Source organism: Leucopleurus acutus, assembly GCF_964270905.1.
Source record: "Leucopleurus acutus genome assembly, chromosome: 14".
NCBI lineage: Eukaryota > Metazoa > Chordata > Mammalia > Artiodactyla > Delphinidae > Leucopleurus > Leucopleurus acutus.
The window spans coordinates 65,653,930-65,673,612 of record NC_139156.1 but is presented as its reverse complement, the minus strand read 5'-3'; the positions used below and the strand labels follow the sequence as shown (position 1 = coordinate 65,673,612).

General features: G+C 36.8%; 1 protein-coding gene across 1 annotated transcript in view; it reads right to left on the bottom strand.

Moving 5' to 3' along the window:
• The window catches only part of CTNNA3 (catenin alpha 3), a 1,620,647-nt gene that overhangs the window by 37,632 nt on the left and 1,563,332 nt on the right, over positions 1-19,683 (bottom strand). The window contains exon 17 of the mRNA XM_082854158.1: positions 14,828-14,962. Coding sequence (XP_082710284.1) covers positions 14,828-14,962 — 135 coding nt within the window. The remainder of the gene's footprint in view (positions 1-14,827; positions 14,963-19,683) is intronic.

Sequence of the window (19,683 nt, the reverse complement as noted above, 5' to 3'; positions counted from 1 at the left end):
TTTGTAAAGTTAAAGCCTGATAACCTTTTTCTCTCTAAAGAAATTTCTGTGCTGCTTATCATCAAGCAATGAAAACTATATAATACAGTTACTTATTTAATTTCCAGATTAATATACTCAACTAGAGCAATTTAGCCAAAAGCTTGGTAATACACATTTCTTTGTTTTTGTAAAAAATATTCTTTAAAGTATGTTTTAAGTTTTAGTGTTGAATTCTTATATTTTTCTTGATTTATAAAACTGCTAAAACTTTTCAGAAGCACGAGGAATACAAATTCTATTTGTGAGTTAGCATTTCCTAAAATTAACTTTTTTTTCTTTTTTGCTGTTTTTTTCTTTTCAACTGAATTCCTTGAGAACAAGGATTGTTGACTCATCTCCATATTGTTTCAGGGCAGCAACGTGAGAATAAATATATGTTAGTGCAGAGTGACACAAAGAGCTCTGAAACCAGAGCCTGGATTCACATTTTCACTCTATCACTTACTAACCATATAACATTTGGCAAGTTTACAAGTTTACTTGTAGCACTGTTGAGAGGATACGAGAATATATACAAATGTGTCAATAAGAGTGGTGTATTCAGCAAATTCTCCTCTCACCTCTTTTCTATATACAAATAAATTGACAGTAAAGGACACAGTGATGCTATCATTTGTCTCTGGAGTAGGTACCTACGAAGAGAGCTTGAAAGGAATTTGTGCATGTGGTTTACTGAAGGTCTGTCCTCAGGAAAAGGGTAAGAAAGAAAGAAGAATAGGGTGGGTGAGGGTAAAGCTAAATAACATTACTAGTATCAACCAGAGGCCAGCTTTGGCCTGATTGCATAGGGGGCTGTGAAACTGCACAGCAGAGTTGATTCCATCTTGGGGCAAGGAACCTGGACTTTTGTATCCTCCTCTCAAGTCAGTCACTGGCTATAGGCTTCCAGGCATGCAGGGGGGGTGGTACATAACCAGACAGGGTGATTCCTGCTTGACTGAAAACAATTATCCAGAGAGGGGAGCAGCTGTGAGATGTCAGCAGCCAGAACTTGCAGCAGCTGGAAGATGGGAGAACTACCAGGTTAAGGGATCTGGCAGGAGTAACAACATCAGTAGCAGCACTATTCCCTTAATTCTTATCTTCCCTTAGACCACTAGTTCTCAACCAGGGACAATTTTGCATTTGGCAGTGTCTGGAGACATTTTTGGTTATCACAACTGAGTGAGAGGGTATGGGGTGGGCACTGGCATCTAGTGGGTAGAGTGCAGGGATACTGCTAAACATTTCACAATGCACAGGACAGCCCCCCAGAACAAATAATTATCTAGCCCTAAATCCCAAATGCCAATAGTGTCAAAGATGAGAAATCCTGGAATAAACAGATACAGAAGTCAATGTGTAGTATTTTTTATTCACAGTTATTGATTTGCTATTAATATTATTCAGACTTTAGGAATCAAAAGGGGAAAATGTCAGACTTCCCTGGTGGTGCAGTGGTTGAGAATCCGCCTGCCAATGCAGGGGATACAAGTTTGAGCCCTGGTCCGGGAAGATCCCACATGCTGCAGAGCAAATAAGCCCGTAGCCACAACTACTGAGCCTGCATGCCACAGCTACTGAAGCCCGTGCGCTTAGAGCCTGTGCTCCACAACAAAGACCCAACGCAGCCAAAAATATATAAAGTAAATAAATAAATTTATAGAAAAGAAAAGGAAAATGTATTGATTTCACACACACATACACAACACACCCTCACAGGAACTTTTTATCTTGTAAATGTAACTACCATTACTTCATAATCTGCATCAACAGGCACAAATTCAGCATGAGATGAATCACAGACTGAAATGACCACTTTTGCAAATGCCATCCATACTGCCTTGTGCCTTTTTTTCACTTCTGTCACGTCTGCTTTTGCCCATGCCTTTATGGGTTTTGACACCAACACTTTGCTGTCCTAGAATCTTTAGCTCCTTGAATTTTCCTTCTCTCCGCTTTTCTTCCGTGCTTTTTCTCCCTGGCTTGCAGCTGAACTCAGGATGAAGTGAACATCAGGATGTTTGCATCCAGCTCTGCTCTTTTCCTTCAGCTGCACTTTGTCTAATGGGGAATTTGGCACCATCCTACAGCTGTCAAATACATCATGCTCGCTTTCAAGGCCTCTCTTCCCACCTCTCTGAAGTTCTGTGTTTCAGGTTGTTTAGCACACAATAGAAATAATGAGCCCCTTATCTTCTTTTCTAAGGATTGTTAACAATTAAGGTAATTCTTTTTTTCTAAAACAGAAATAGTCTTTTCCATTAAATTTTAAATTCTTCCAGTATTTTCCTTTTTAATAATATAGAACTATTTGACATACAATAAGAACATGGCAACAATTATAAGAAGTAAATTTAACAGTAGAGACTCTCACATCACATTTATATTTTCTTCCTTTTCCCTCTCCATTTCTTTTCTTCTTAACTTTTGTGTGTGTGTGTATATGCATTATCCAGATGTTTTATCCTCTCCATCTCTTAACTTCACAAAGAAAATTTCACAAAACGGATCACTGCTGTTCTGTGAGAGATACCACAGCAGTCTCAGTAAAGCCATGTCAAATCAATCCTATACTTATGGACAGTATATTGCACCATTTTAATACACATCTCTCACTTTTCTCTAGGTCTAAAATTAACAGGTAACTCCTAAAGCATTTGATCTCATTCTCACTGATGGATATTGTTTAAGCAAAATTCCAGTAGCAGTCTTTTAAAACAAGTAAAAATAAAGCATCTTGCTATGTCATATTATAATTTGGCAATTAGTGCTTAGAGGAAAATTCTGTATAAGAACTGGGAAGAGAAAGTGAGAGCAAAAGGAAATAAGAAGAAAGATTCTGAAACGATAGTGAAATAGGAAGCACCAAAAATCTGTCGCCCCACACAGACCACAACTGTACTGTACAGTTGTCCAATCTGACTTATGTAACTATTTAGGAACAATGGAGTCTATTGAAGGCTTCCAACTTCCAGAGGAAGTTTTGGAAGGTACATTATGGTTAATTTATGTCAATTTCAGCTCTTAGCACAGTAGCAGCTATCCATCCCCCACTCCTTAGCCACTTGACAGGCAGCCGTGCACATGTTCCTGTAGTAGCTTGCATGCAACTTATGAGAGCTAGGGTGGAAAAAGTATGCTGTCTCAATATCAGAAATCTGTGATCTTATCCCTGAGTGCTGCTTCTCATCACAAAGGTACAGACAAAGTGGCAGAGGCCACTGTTGTTGCACCTACCCTCATTGTTATAAGCCCTTTCCACTCTGGCTCAAGTGACTTCTAGGGGCACCTGTCTTTACCCTCATTTTTCTTTTTTCTTTCCTCTTTTGGAAGCCAGATACTGAAGATTAGAACATTCAAAACTAACCACAAATACATGGGGAATTAGAAAGTCACTGCACATACCCAGGGGAAGGCACAGGCTCATAAAACACCTGAGAAGACCGCCAGGTTACACTTTAGGCTGATCACTGACACAGAAATAGACTGCAATAATCAAAAAGCAAAACAAAAGACCTCACAAAAAACCAAAAGCAAGCACACACATACACAGCAAACCCTGGGGAAGAAGGAGAATCTGATTTGCAAAATTACATTCAAATGACTAGTTTTCAACATAAAAGCACACAACATACAAAGAAATAAGAAAGTATGTTCTATTCAAAGGAAAAAAAACAAACAAACAGAAATTGTCCCTGGGAAAGACATGATGGCAGATCTACTAGACAAAGACTTTAAAACAACTGGTTTAAAGATACTTAAAGAACTAGAGAAAGATATGGAGAAAGAAAATGATGTATGAACAAAACAGAAATATCAATAAATGGAAGCCAAAAAGAATCTCTGGAGTTGAAAAATACAATAACTGAAATGAAAAACTAAAGGGATTCAAAGGCCAACTTGAGCAGGCAGAAGAAAGTATCAGCAGCCTTGAAGATAGTACAAAGAAATGAACAAGTCTGAGAAGCAGAGAGAAACAAGATTGAAGAAAAGTGAAGAAGAGCCTAACAGACTTGTGAGATACTACCAAACAGACCAACATACCCATTTGTGAGAGTCCCAGAGGAAGAGAGAAAAGGGGGCAGAAACAATATTTAAAGAAATAATGACTGAAAACTTCCCGAATTTGATGAAAGACATGAACATAAATATCCAAAAAGCTTAGTAAACTCCAAGTAGGATGAACAGAGAGACTCACTCCAAGACACATTATAATCAAACTGTTGAAAGACAAAGACAAAAAGAGAATTTTGAAAGCAACAAGAGAGAAGCAACCCATCAACTACAAGGAATCCTCATTAAGATAATAATCAGACTTCTCACTGTAAACTTTGAAGACCAGAGGGTAGTGGGATGATATATTCAAGGTGCTAAAAGAAAGACTGTCAATTGAGAATACTATATCCAGTATACTGTTCTTCAAAAGTAGGGAGAAATTAAGACACTCCCAGGTGAACAGAAACTGAAATAGTTCATTACTACCATTAGACCTGCCATGAAAGAAATGCTAAAAGGGGTCCTGCAGGTTGAAATGAAAAGGCACTAGAGAGTAACTCAAAGTTGTATGAAGAAATAAAGGTCTCAGTAAAGGTAAATGCATGGGCAATTATAAAAGCTAGTATTATTATAACAATAGTGTGCAACTACACTTTTTGTTTTCCATGTGATTTAAGAAGCTAACATTTTTTTTAAAAAAGCAATTATCAGTCTAAAAGTAAGTATGAATGTATTTTTGGTTTTTAACTCCACATTTTGTTTTCTACATAATTTAAGACACTAATGCATTAAAAAATTTATTTGTTTATGTTTTTGGACACACAATGTATAAAAATATAATTCTGTAGCATCAGCAACTGAAAGGAGTGGAGAATAGAGCTGTTAAGGAGGAAAGAATTTGTATGTTATTGAATTTAAGCTGCTACAAATTCAAGTTAAAATGTTATAACTTCGGGATGTTAAACATAATCCCCATGATAATCACAAATAAAATAGCCACAGAATATACAGAAGATGGAATGAGAAAGAAATTTAAATATTCAGTACAAAAGAGAATAAGATCAGAAATTATGAGTTGGAAGGAACCATAGAGCTCATTTAATTCCAAACCTTAGTTTAAGAGATAGATAAAGAAACAAACCCAAAGAGATTAAGATCTAGACTACAATCTGGGTCTCCTAATTTGGAGTCCAGTAGTTTTCCCTCCTGTTAGCTTCTCATGTTCAAGATGAAGAATGTGTTCTGGTCAGGCTTTCTTAAAAATCTGAGAACATTAAATCATCATTTTTATCAGTTAATACTGTGTTCAAGTCAGTGTTTTCCACATCTTTCTATTAAAACCATTCCTTATCTTTGGGAGACTGGGATTGACATATATATACTAATATGTATAAAATAGATAACTAATAAGAACCTGCTGTATAGCACAGGGAACTCCACTTTGCTGTACAGTAGAAACTAACACAACATTGTAAAATGACTATACCCCAATTAAAAAATAATTCCTTATCTCTTGATGTCCACAGCAACTATCCCAGCTGAGTATACCAAGACCACCTCCTGCCATTTTGCCGCTAACCCCACTCGGAGGCTACAGAGCTTACTTTCAGTAGTGATGGAGTAAAGAACTTGAGAATTAGATTCTAGCCCTGACTCTGCTGTTAGATACTGTCATGCACTAAGGCAAGTCATTGAAAGTCCTTGACCTATTTCATTGTAGAGCTAATTTGAGTTAGTTATAACATGAAGAGATTATAAGATTCCTTCAAGTGTTATTACAACCAGATGCATAGCACAATCAAGAAAATCTAATCCACTGTGATATCAGCTTACCTAAATACCAAGAGAATTTCATAGACTACTTTACTACATTGCAAGGAAAAAAAAAAAAAGAAAGAAAAAAAAAAAGACAATACCCCCACACCTTTTCTTGTTTTTAAAATATATTCTGGGCTTCCCTGGTGGCGCAAGTGGTTGAGAGTCCGCCTGCTGATGCAGGGGACACGGGTTCATGCCCCAGTCGGGGAGGATCCCACATGCCGCGGAGCGGCTGGGCCTGTGAGTCATGGCCACTGAGCCTGCGCATCCGGAGCCTGCACTCCGCAACGGGAGAGGCCACAACAGTGAGAGGCCCACATACCGCAAAAAACAAAACAAAACAAACAAACAAACAAAAAAATAAAATATATTCTTTGAATTACTAAGGTCTGTTACTTCCATTTCCCTCCTATTCAGCATTAAAAACAAACTGAAAACTCCCAACATTCTTGACAGTTAAATTTATCGGCCAGGTGTCTTCTTCCTTCTCTTTACTTTTTCTCCTCGCCCTTCTCCCCTTCGTCACTTCTTTCATCTCTCCCCATTCCATTTCATACATCTCCTAGTCCTTCTATAAATCTCTAAATACTTCAGGTGATTTTCCAAATCTTTTAGTTTTCCCAGTGTTCTTGATGACTACCAATGACTGCAGCAGGTTCAGAAAGCTCATTAACTAATTCCCTTAATGTCTTAACATGGCAAGCACATTAACCTACTAAATCATTCTGTATGCAATCCATTGCCTGCGTTCTGCAGGCCCTAGTGGCTCTTTCAGTCAATAGCTGCATTGTTATTGTTCCCTATCATTCCTAGTTGAATGTGCACTGCCCCTTGATTTCAGCTAAAGCTGAAGTGCTGTTGTTTGGCAAATTTTCCATCGTGCTGATCTTTCCCCCCCTGACTGATTAGTTTTATTATTTATCCAATTTTTAAAATTGTGGCTTTGGCACACCTGCTCAGGGTAAGACAGCACAATTAAACACATTAAAGGAAATGCACAAAACATGGTGATTATGTAATTAATCAGCTTTAGGTAGTATAAAAAATTGCTAGCCTAGAAGCATAACACTTTGGGAAAGAGTAATTTTAAGAATTTAAAACAATTTTAATTATTTGATTTTTTTCTCTTAAACTTTATATATACACACACACACACACACACACACACACACACAGGCTAGAAGATAAGAATATTTATTTCTTTATAGCAAGACTCCTTTCACAAGGTAAAATAGCTTCCGCACTTGGCACCATGCTTAAGGACGCTAGAGGAACGATTGACAGATAATTTATTGGAATGCCCTTAGGTAACCCAGGTACATTTTAATCTTCTTAGAGTTATATTTGTAATGTATTCCTAATTAGTACATTAATAAGTCAAGAAGCCTATGGAAAATGATCTGCAACAGTAAGTTTAATTACATGGTTTCACTGTGTTTTGCTATCATTTTTTTCAATTAAGCTTTTATATATTCCCCCTTTTTGTGAGAGAGGATAGCCATTGGAAGGCTTCCTTTTCATGTGACTGAAGGATAAAATGAAGCTGAGTCAGTTTGCATAATCCAGGCAATGTCCTGGAGCTCAGCACTGGTAGAATAATGTCTAGCACACAGTATATCTGATTACTATCTCAAATCATTGGTATTAACTTAGATTATTTTCTCTTCTAAGCAATACTGGAAAGTCTTTGAATATATGGACATATTTACTTTGTTCTTTTGCCAAAATAAAACTGTGGATAGAGCACTCAAGTCTTAATGGGAAATTACTGCTCCCATTTTACCAAAATGACTGTATCTAAATGTTTTTATATCCTCATTCATCTGTATCTAAATGTTTTTATATCCTCATTTCTCTTCATTTATCTGTATCTGTTGCTCAGGAGAAAAGTTCTTTTTTTCCAAATCTACACTTTCTACCTGTTATCTTAATTCTACTCCTTCTCCCTTGCTTAAGATTTTATTCTATCAGTTACTGTCTTAGTCCTTACAGATTCATTCTTTTCTGGCTTTTTGCTCTTTACATAAACATTTGCTCAATTACTACCATTTAGAAAGTACATAAGTAAAATGCTAACAAAAAAAAAAGGGAAAAAAAGTAATAAGAAGAAGCTTCCAGCAATTCCATTTGCCCAAGTCTGTCTCAGTCTCTTCCCCAACCCCGACTTTCTCCTTCCTTTCAACTACAAACTGCTGGAAAATCTAGTGTAAGCTACTGTCTTTTCTCTCTTACTGCATACTCAGTATTCAGCCCACTATGGCCTAATTTTTGCTTTCACCATATTACTGATCCTGCTTCAGAAAAGATGTAAAGATACCTTATAAATGTAAAATCCAATATGTGCTTTAGGGCTCAGTTAACCTGAATTTTCTGTGTTTCCAGTTACTGGCTATTGTATCTTCAATCATTCAAAAATGTTCATGGACTTTATAGTCTAAAGGAGAAAATGTATAAAATAGCAGATAATTAGAATATACAAGAGTACTGCTGTGAATTTGGTCATAATAGAGGGATATGGTATAATTGCTAGTTGTCACCCAATAACTATTCTCTCTTCATAGAAACAAAACTCTGATTTAGTTGGGGAAAGCAACATGCCTAGATTAAAACACACAGAAACAAACAAACAAATTTTACATTTTGTGGTGTCCTTTGCAGTTATACGTAGCCATATAACTGAAGTCTTGGCAATAATATGTAAGAGAAAGCATTTGCAAGAGACTTAAAAAAGACTTAGGAATGTTTGCTTCTGCTTCTCTTCATTTTTACTGTCTGGAATACAAATGCCATAGCTACTAGAGTTAGAGAAGACATATTTTGATATTAATAAAAATGGAAACCAGAAGCCAAGCATAATAAACCAGAAAGACATAAGAGCCTGATTCCCTGATGACTTTGTGAAGCTGACATTCAGAACTGCCCATTCTTGGATTTATTTATTATTATTGTTTTTATGGAGATAGTAAACTCCCAATTTCTTTAAATGACTACAACTAAGTCTCTGTGTCTGACACAGGCACATTAGAATAACATGTGTAGGAAAAACATTCTTTCTGGATCTCTGTCTCAGCTATTTTTGGTCTTATTCAGCATACTTTCACTGGATGATCCCATCTATTTCTCCTTCATACCTCTCTCCTCAGTTCCAAAACCATATACCCAACTTCTCCTAGACTTTTCTCCTTGGATACCTCTTAGTTGCTTATGACTAAGTCACTTATGACTAAAACCTGAATGAGCTGCCTTACCCTTCTTGATCTGCTCTTTCTTCTGTGTATAGCTTTTGGCTAATGATGCCACTTTTAACTATGAAAGCTAACAACTCTCAAAACATTGGGGTAAGTCTTAATTATTCCTTCTTCTTCATCCTTAAAATTCAATAGATCGTTGATTCTAATCATTTCTACCTCAGAATTTTTTCTTGCAAGGATACATACATCTCCATTCTCACCAAGACTGCCTTAACCTGGGTTCTCACTGTTAATGCTCTCGGACTTTAAAAAAAATCATTCCTAAAGAGTCTTCTATCTTCCAGTCCCTCATCTTTCTATCTATCACCACCCTGGTAAAATAAAGATGTAGCATGCAGATGCATACACACACACACAAACACAAACACACACATGGGAATATTATTCAGCAGTAAAAAGGAATGAAATTCTGCCATTTGCACAAAAAAACATGAATGGACCAAGAAAGTATTATGCTTAGTGAAATAAGTGAGTTAGAGAAAGGCAAATACTGAATGCTATTACTTACATGTGGAATCTAAAAAATAAACGAATAAATATAGCAAAACAGAAACAGACTCATAAAGACCAAACCAGTGGTTACCACTAGAGAGAGTGAAGTGGGGAGGGGCAAGATATGGGTAGGGTGTTAAGAGGTACAAACTACTACGTATAAAATAAATAAGATACAAGGAGTCTCCCAAGGCAATAGAAATAAAACAGAAATAAACAAATCAGACTTAATCAAACTTACAAGCTTTTGCATAGCAAAGGAAACCATAAAGAAAAACAAAAAGACAACCTACAGAATGGGAGAAAATATTTGCAAATGATGTGACCTGAAGGGCTTAATTTCCAAAATATACAAGCAGCTCATACAACTCAACAACAAAAAACAAACAACCCTTTCCAAAAATGGGCAGAAGACGTAAATAGACATTTCTTCAAAGAAGACATAAAGATGAGCAGTAGGCACATGAAAAGACGGTCAACATCACTAATTATTAGAGAAATATAAATCAAAACTACATATAAATATATATATAAAATATAAAAAACTACATAAAAATATAAAAAACTACATATAAATATAAATCAAAACTACTACTACTGGTCAAAATGACCATCATTAAAAAGTCTACAAATAACAAATGCTGGAGAGGGTGTGGAGAAAAGGGAACCCTCCTACACTGTTGGTGGGAATGTAAATTGGTACTGCCACTGTGGAGAATAGTATGGAGGTTTCTCAGAAAACTAAACATTGAATTACCATATGATCCAGCAATCCCACTCCTGGCCATATACCCAGATAAAACTATAATTCAAAAAGATACATGCACTCCAATGTTCACTGCAGCACTATTCACAATAGCCAAGACATGGAAACAGCCTAAATGTCCATCGACAGATGAATGGATAAAGAAGTTGTGGTACATATATACAATGGAATACTATTCAGCCATTAAAAAGAACGAAATAATGCCATTTGCAGCAAGACAGATGCAACAAGAAATTATCTTACTAAGGGAAGTAAGTCAGAAAGAGAAAGACAAATACCATATGATATCACTTATATGTGGAATCTAAAATATGATACAAATGAACCTATCTACAAAACAGAAACAGACTCACAGACACAGAGAACAGACTTGTGGCTGCCAAGGGGAAGGGAGAGAGGGAGAGGGATGGACTGGGAGTTTGGGGTTACTAGATGCGAACTATTACATTTAGAATGGATAGACAACAAGTTCCTTATGCATAGCACAGGGAACTATATACAATCTCCTGGGATAAACCATAATGGAAAAGAATATAAAAAAAAGAATGTATATATGTGTATAACTGAGTCACTTTGCTGTACAGTGGAAATTAGCACAACATTGTAAATCAACTGTACTTCAATAAAACAAAAAAAGACGCAAGGATATATTGCACAGCACAGAGAAATATAACCATCATTTTATAATAACTATAAATAGCATATAATCTATAAAAACACTGAACCACTATGTTGTACACCTGAAACCAATACATTATTATAAACCAACTATACTTCAATAAAAATAAAAGGTTAGGTATGAACTCTTTAAAAAAATGTTAACTTCCGAATACATATATTGGTTTATACCTATTTCAAACTTCAACTTTTTCAATTACTCTCAATTGCCTACAGGATAAAGTTGAAATGCTGTTAGTGATCCTTTAGAAACATTCTCAGTTTCATTTAAAGCTTCTCTTCTATTTCCCACCCCCCTTAACACACACTAACAGACCAAGTACAGTTGTTTGCAATCACTTCAGACTGTTTGTTATTTCCATAAAAATCCTCATCTTTCCCTATTTCTATCTTTCTACTTCAGTTGTTCTATCTACCTCAAATCCATTTCCCCTCCTTCCCTCATAAATATACAGCTGTTTTGTTTTGTTTTGTTTTTTTACCTATTAATCAAGGACCAAATTAGGGTCAAACCACTTTCTGGAGCTTTCTCTTGTTCACTTGCCACATCAGTGGAATTAATTATTCCTTCACCTCTTACCATATGCTTTTGTTCATTCAACTATCATATGGCCTGTTACATTATTTTGAAGTCATTTTTGAATATTTAGGTATATTTTATGTACATTAATTTTGCACATATTTGAGGATCTTAAAGGAGGCTTTGCATCTCCCAGATGTTCTCAGATGCCTGGTACTGAGAGGATGCTCAATTCACAGCTGGAGTTTTGGACTAACTACACTTTGGTTTCGTTATAAATAAAATATGTAACTTCAGGCTAAATGCTTGCAGATAGACATAAGAATCATTGGAAAATTATTTTAAGTAAATGGTCTATTATGAGAATGATTTCAAATTCCTTTATGTTATGAACTCATCTTCTTTATCCTAAACCCTGACACTCCAGACCCAGAATACATTCTGCCCATTCACTCCAGAAATGCATTCCATTCATACCTATTTCCTTCTAACCAAATATATTTGTTAAAAGTAATGTTTCATGAACCTGATTTGGGAATGCAAACTTTGAAAAGTGTAGTTTTGAATACCAAATTTCTTAATTTTTAATGGGTTTCCCTGCTTTACAATCAGGTTTATTACTTTTCAGAAGACCTCATAGAAAAATGATGGTTTAGTTTAGAACCTCTTCTCAATTTAAAGAAGAAAGAAGACGAGAACTCAGGATCACAGAGAGAATAAAGCAATTGTGCTTTGGCACACACAAATTAAATGTATTTTATAAGCTTTCCAGGATCTACCTGCAAGCAGATGGCAGCAAGGCATGTAAAAGGGTGCATGACATGCTCCCTTTCTTCAGAGTTATTTTTTCTAATGGAAAATTGTGGGTGAAATGATGACAAAATAGCTTTGGATTTGCAATGCTATTCTTCATTTTATATAATGACAGCTTTTAAATTGTAAATAATGGATTCTAAATGGTTCATGCTTAATCTATCTGTAAAATATGTAAAATTCATGAATTTGAATTGTCATATCAAACAGGAAGGGATAAAATTTCAATTTGTACATCTGGAGGAAATTATATTTGGAGGGACCATTAACAGCAATACATTTTAACATAATGTATAGGCCAAACTTCTATCAACATTTTTGAAAGCTTAGCTTCAGACAACATGAAGAGGTAAATATATAATTGGAAAAGAAAATTCATATGGATTTAGACCTTGTGAATGATGGTGAGTGTGAGAAACTGAGAAAAGTAAACAGATGACAGGCTTGGGTATACAAATAAATATATTTTTTACACATTTAAAGAAGTATGATGGGAACTTCCCTGGTGGCGCAGTGGTTAAGAATCCACTTGCCAATGCAGGGGACACGGGTTCGAGCCCTGGTCCAGGAAGATCCCATATGCTGGAGCAACTAAGCCTGTGTGCCACAGCTACTGAGCCTATACTCTAGAGCCCAGAGCCACAACTACTGAGCCCGTGTGCCACAACTACTGAAGCCCACACGCCTAAAGCCCGTGCTCTGCAACAAGAGAAGCCACTGCAATGAGAAGCCTGTGCACCGCAACAAAGAGTAGCCCCTGTTCGCCACAACTAGAGAAAGTCCGCACACAGCAAAGGGGACCCAACACAGCCAAAAATAAATAAATAAAATAAATGAATTTTAAAAATATAAAAATAAAGTAGTATAATGTTAAGTGAGAAAATGAAGACTGAGTGTCTAATAATCCAAAATAAAGATACAATATTTTTAAATGTTTATATACGTATATGCATTCTGTTTGTATATATGCATATATGTAGTCACACATGGAATCATATACCCACACACATGTCTGTGTGGATAGACAGTGACTACTTAAAATGCATTTTCCTTTGAAAAATGATAGGGAACCAGTATAGCACAGGTTATGTTGGTTTGCATTACTGTTTTTGTACAATTTGAATATCAAGGAAACTAATTTTTTATCCCTAATAATTACTTAGACATAATTTCCAAATTATTCACTTTTAATTTTTGGTTTTCAGTTTCATCATAGATTCAAGCCTGTCCACCTGAACAGAGAAGGCAAGACCTTTGAAGGTAAACCCCCAGGTCTGATATTTACTAATAGGAATTTGGGGAAGCTATTTAACCTTTCTAAATTTCCTTTTTTTCAAGTTTTAAAGAACATAAAACAAACAACTAAACAATCTATCTGGTATGTTATTGTGAAGATTAAATGAGACAAAATATAGGCAAGAGATAGTCAGTAAGGATTAGTTCCCAGCCGTCTACCCTTGATGGTAATTCTTTGCTTTCTTTTTTTTTTTAAGCCAACTGTGCAGATTGCGGGATTCAGTTCCCTGACCAGGGATTGAACCCGGGCCCTTGGCAGTGAAAGTGCAGAGTCTTAACCACTGGACTGCCGAGGAATTCCCTTTGCTTTTGTTTTTGCAACTATGTTCTTTTGAAAAATGTTAGTTCATTGGGGGAAAGACCAAAGTCTGGCTAAAGAGCTCCCAGACTGACACATTTATATGTATGCTATCATTTTAAAAAATTTGTCCTCATGAATATAAGTTCCTAGCATGTTCATGATGTTTCACTTTAACTTAAATTTATAATCTTGGTCAATGTCCTTCTCAAAGTCACTGATAACTGAATCCAATATAGACATCAAATATTATTTTATTACAGACCCACTCTAGAGGAATGATCTACTGTTGTTATTAAAAGATGAGTAGAATAGGTAGACATTATTTCTACGATGGTCATTTTATAGCAATTTGAAACTCAGGGTCACCAAAGAATTTATGAAGGTTCCTCTAAACCTATTTACATTCTATCATATTCTACTGCTACAATTACATCTGGAGATAACAGTTTTCAAGACCTGAATTTCTAAGATATAAAAATGAATAATGAGAAAGTGAATATTAATTAATAGTAATAAAGCAATTATTTCATTGATTTGCAATTACATACGCCCTTATTTTTCTAAAAAACTAGAGGATTCAATTCAGAAAACCATGCTCTAAATTCACATCCATCTCTTATACGAGGGGCTTACCAAACCTGATTCACTGTCAAATCTCTGAAGTAAATAAAGACAAGCTATACTGACTTCACATTTCTTTCAGAAATCTGGCAAGCTTTCTTGCTCGTTTAGTCTCATGCAATTTTAGATGCTCCAGTTGAGTCTCCTCTAACCTGCGTGGCCCTGAACGATTTGGTGGGTTAGGTGGGGTGTCGCTTCTTTGTTTCAGGCCTCTGCCACACGCGCTGGGGTAAGGCTGGGGCAGTACTCACCGCTGACATGATGAGCTCTCCTCCCAGGCTCTGGATCTCAGCTTTAACCTGACTGCAGATTTTCAGCTGGTGAGAGTAGAATTTAATCTGTTCCAGGTAGGCCAACAAGTCCTGTTTGCATGATGGATCTGGGCACTAAACATGCGTGAGATAAAAATGGAAATAGCACAACAAAGAGTAAGTAGATCAGAGCAATTCAATATTGAGATTGCAAGTATCTTATCTTATGACTTTATTTGCATTGAGTCCCATTTCTCCGACCAAGGCCACGTAGATTCTGATATGCTTCCACCATTAGAAGAGTTTCTTCATGTTCCAACCTTAACTACTTTAGCATAGACACAAGAAGTAGTAAAGGAATTTCCAGACATGAAAAGGTACATGAAATAATTGCCCTTAATTTATGATAAGGTTAGAAGCCTTAGATTTCATTTTTAGGTAAATCTGAAGAAGTATTTAAAATGCAATTATTCCCTTCATCTAAAGTTGCTATTAGAATACTCCTCGGGACCCATAGATCTGCATTGTCTGTCCTTCGTTATTTATATGGGCATTAAAAACATCTGCAACAAAACATATATTATGTTCTATTACTTTCAGCATTTAATGTTTTTAGCTATTACTGACAAAAGAAATCATTTCCACCTTAGCTAACAGCTGGGGATCTACCTGGAGCCAAGAAAGAGGCAGCAGCATACATGTTTTAGAGATGTATTATTATTATTATTTTTTGCGGTACGCGGGCCTCTCACTGTTGTGGCCTCTCCTGTTGCGGAGCACAGGCTCCAGACACACAGGCTTAGCGGCCATGGCTCACGGGCCCAGCCGCTCTGCGGCATGTGGGATCTTCCCGGACCTGGGCACAAACCCGCGTCCCCTGAATCGGCAGGCGGACTCTCAACCACTGTGCCACCAGGGAAGCCCTAGAGATGTATTAAATTTCTTTACGAAAAACAGTCTCCTACATTATGTTAGCTTCTGTAAGGAATTTCCTGGAGTAGAGCCTTGTGCTTAATCATAACATGATAAATATCTGTGGTCAGTGTTTAATGGTTGTGTTCTTTCTCCTATGCAATTAGAATAGATTTTTTAAAATCCACGATAACTTAATTTCACTTTTAAAACATTCATAAGGATATGGAAATATGAACTGTAACTTATATGCAAAGATATTCACTGCAGCCTTACTTACAATAGCAAAATTTGGAAATAAATATTCTATAATAGTGAAAAGATTAAATAAGGATACATATCTATATAATGTGATATTATACAGTCTCAAAAATTAATATTTTCAAAGGAAAATGTTTTTGGAAGGAAAAAACACAGCATTTAAAATTTCACATACTGGGCTTCCCTGGTGGCGCAGTGGTTGAGAGTCCGCCTGCCGATGCAGGGGTCACGGGTTTGTGCCCCGGTCCGGGAAGATCCCACGTGCCACGGAGCGGCTGGGCCCGTGAGCCATGGCCGCTGAGCCTGCAAGTCCGGAGCCTGTTGCTCCACAATGGGAGAGGCCACAACAGTGAGAGGCCCGCGTACCGCAAAAAAAAAAAAAAAAAAAAAAAAAAAAAATTCACATACTATCTCAAAGTATGTAAAAAATATGTTTATGCTTGTGTTTAAAACATAGAGGGAAATAAATATGTGAAAATGGTAAATAAACACGATATAATCAATATTTTTCACTCTTCATATTTTACATATCTTAATATATATTACTTAAATATTATTTCTATAGTAATAAAAATGTTATTATTTAAAAAGCTTTAATTCTAATAGCCTAAAATGAAAACTGAAAAGCAGGACGAAAGACCTGAAAGTATTCCATGCATTTCTGCTTTTACATAGTAGTTAATAAGCTGGAGTGTTGTTGAAAAAATCCTGAGAATCTTCTTCTCTTTTATATTTGCTAAATAGACTAATCTGCATAGCTCCAGAATGTGTGGACAAGATGAGAACATGTGACTTTTGAGTAAAATTTAGTCAACAAAGGTAGCAAAGATATCAATTCTTCTGCAGAAATACTATCAACCTGCTAGATAGGCATGGACAGATGACATGACACATGATAACCAGACAGACAGACAATCAGATAAGATGATAGAGAGACCTTGATATTAAGGGCGTTTCTCAAATTTTTAACACAGAAGAAAGGATACTCCCACAAGTCTCATCAGGAGGATTAAACTGTAACTAAGTAAGAAGAAAGAGAAGGAGAGGAAGGAAAAGAAAAGGGGAGAGAGAGAGAGAGAGAGAGAGAAGGGAAGGGGGGAGGAGGAAGAAGAAGCAGAAAACAAGTAAAGGAAGGGATTTCCCCAATTTACACATGAGAAATGAGAAGTTTAGAAAGCATAATAATTTTCCCAGGATTGAAGAGCTTATGCTAGAGCCAGTATTTGAATCCATATCTACTTGCTTTTAAATCCATTTTATTTTCAATCGCTGAACTTAGGAGAACTTGGAATGAATTTGTTTTTAATCACAGATTACCATGGGTTGCATAATTTCAAGGAAAAAGAGAATTTATGGGAAAACTATGTCTATTTTGAAATAAAGATTGCTTAGATTTTTTTAAAGACAAAAATTAGCTATCTAGAATTACCTATAATGATGACAGGCAAGTCATCTCATTGTTTTACCACGACAGGAAGTTGATCTTTATTAGGTACTTCTTACGTGTCAGGCACTGTGCCATGTCCTTTACATGCATAATTCTAAGTTAGTATTCATAGGGTCATTTTACTGAGATCTAATTATTGTCATTTTGCATATTTGCAAGCTAGGTTTTGGATAGAATTTATGATTTGCGTAAAGATTTGAATTGAGTTTTCTCTGTTTCATTCACTACACAATGATCTCTTATGACATTCATTCAAAACGTTGCTTTGTCTATCCTGAGTAACGAATGGTCTTATCTATTGTTTGTTCTTATGGATGGACTCAATGATAATCTTTGACACATACAGTGTTCTATCTGTCATATACTCTTCTAGGTGCTTTACCTATATTAACTCTTTTAATAATCACACAACTTCATGAGGCAAGTTCTATGCCTCCTTCTCTATGCCTCAGTTTCCTCCTTTGTTAAGGAGGAAACTGAGGCATAGATAAGTTAATTGACTTGCCCAACTGAGAAATAGTAAAGCTGGTATTCAGACTCACATGATCTGGCTCCAATCCCTACCTCTAAGGTCTAGGAACAATATCAGTCTTCCTGCCAGTTTTGTCTTATATATAAACAGTAAATTGCCACTCTGATTTGTAAATTGGTTGCTTAAACTGACACTATTATCTGTATACTGTAGGTAGGATTTGGGTGAATTTGTTCCTTAAAGACCAGCACCACTATATAACTTACGATAAAATCAAACTTGCAAATTAATAATCAGATTGAACTGATAACCAATGTTGCAATCACCTAAGTTTAAGCAAAACATACAGTCTCTCTCAAGACACTTTCAAGGCCATGCTAGAAGAGCCTAGAATTGTGTTAAGCAAAGAATGAGTCACATGAGTAGAAAGTTTGAAGTTGAACTTTGGAAATTAAAAGTTACTTGACCCAGGGCTTCCCTGGTGGCGCAGTGGTTGAGTCCACCTGCCGATGCAGGGGTCACGGGTTCGTGCCCCGGTCCGGGAAGATCCCACATGCCGCGGAGCGGCTGGGCCCGTGAGCCATGGCCGCTGAGCCTGCGCGTCCGGAGCCTGTGCTCCGCAACGGGAGAGGCCGCAACAGTAAGAGGCCCGCGCACCGCAAAACAAAAACAAACAAACAAACAAAAAAAGTTACTTGATCCAGATTTATCCTTCATTCCCAGAATTGATGAAAATGTTGGTTACACCTAAAGGTAGTAGTTTTACAAGTGAAGTATGAAAAACATAGTGATTGGTAAATTCCATACTATAAGACTTGTTAAAGCCTTCTTTTCTATTGACATTTGGAAAGTCTTTCTGAGTCACTTTTAGCTGCCCAGAAGCAGAACCAGGAGAATGAATCATTCCCACTTTAAGAATGCTCTTCTACTATTTGCCAAATCTCCGTTATTAAAATCAAATTATGTTTTCCTCACCTTTTATATTTTTACATAAAGCTAATTGAAAAAGTTTGGGACCTACATTGGTACTGGGTGGGCCAAAAAAGTGCCTGACACATTTTTCATTTTCACCAAGAACTTTATTGAACAACGTATTCACCCATTTGTTCCACTACCTTCTGCCATTTTTCAGGCAACTTCATTAATTCCGTCTTCCAAAAACTTTTTATCTTTTTAAGCAAAGAACCGTTCCAGGTACCTTTTACAGTCTTCCAGGGAATTGAAAATTTTTCCATTAAGAAAATTTTGTAAAGACCAAAATAAATGGAAATCCGAAGGTGCAATGTCTGGTGAATACGGCGGATGAATCAGAACTTCCCAGCCAAGCTGTAACAGTTTTTGCCTGGTCATCAAAGAAACATGTGGTCTTGCATTATCTTGATGGAAGATTATGCATTTTCTGTTGACGAACTCTGAACGCTTTTTGTCTAGTGTCACTTTCAGTTGGTCTAATTGGGAGCAGTACTTGTTGGAATTAATCATTGGGTTTCCTGGAAGGAGCTCATAATAGAGCAGCGGTCCCCAACCTTTTTGGCACCAGGGACCAGTTTCATGGAAGACAGTTTTTCCACCAACGGTGGCTGGGGGCGGGGGGGATGGCTCAGGTGGTAATGAGAGCAACAGGGAGCGATGGGGGGCGGCAGATGAAGCTTCGCTTGCTCGCCTGCCGCTCACCTCCTGCTGTGCGGCCCGGTTCCTAACAGGCCGCAGACGGGTACCGGTCTGCAGCCTGGGGGTTGGGGACCCCTGTAATAGAGGACTCTC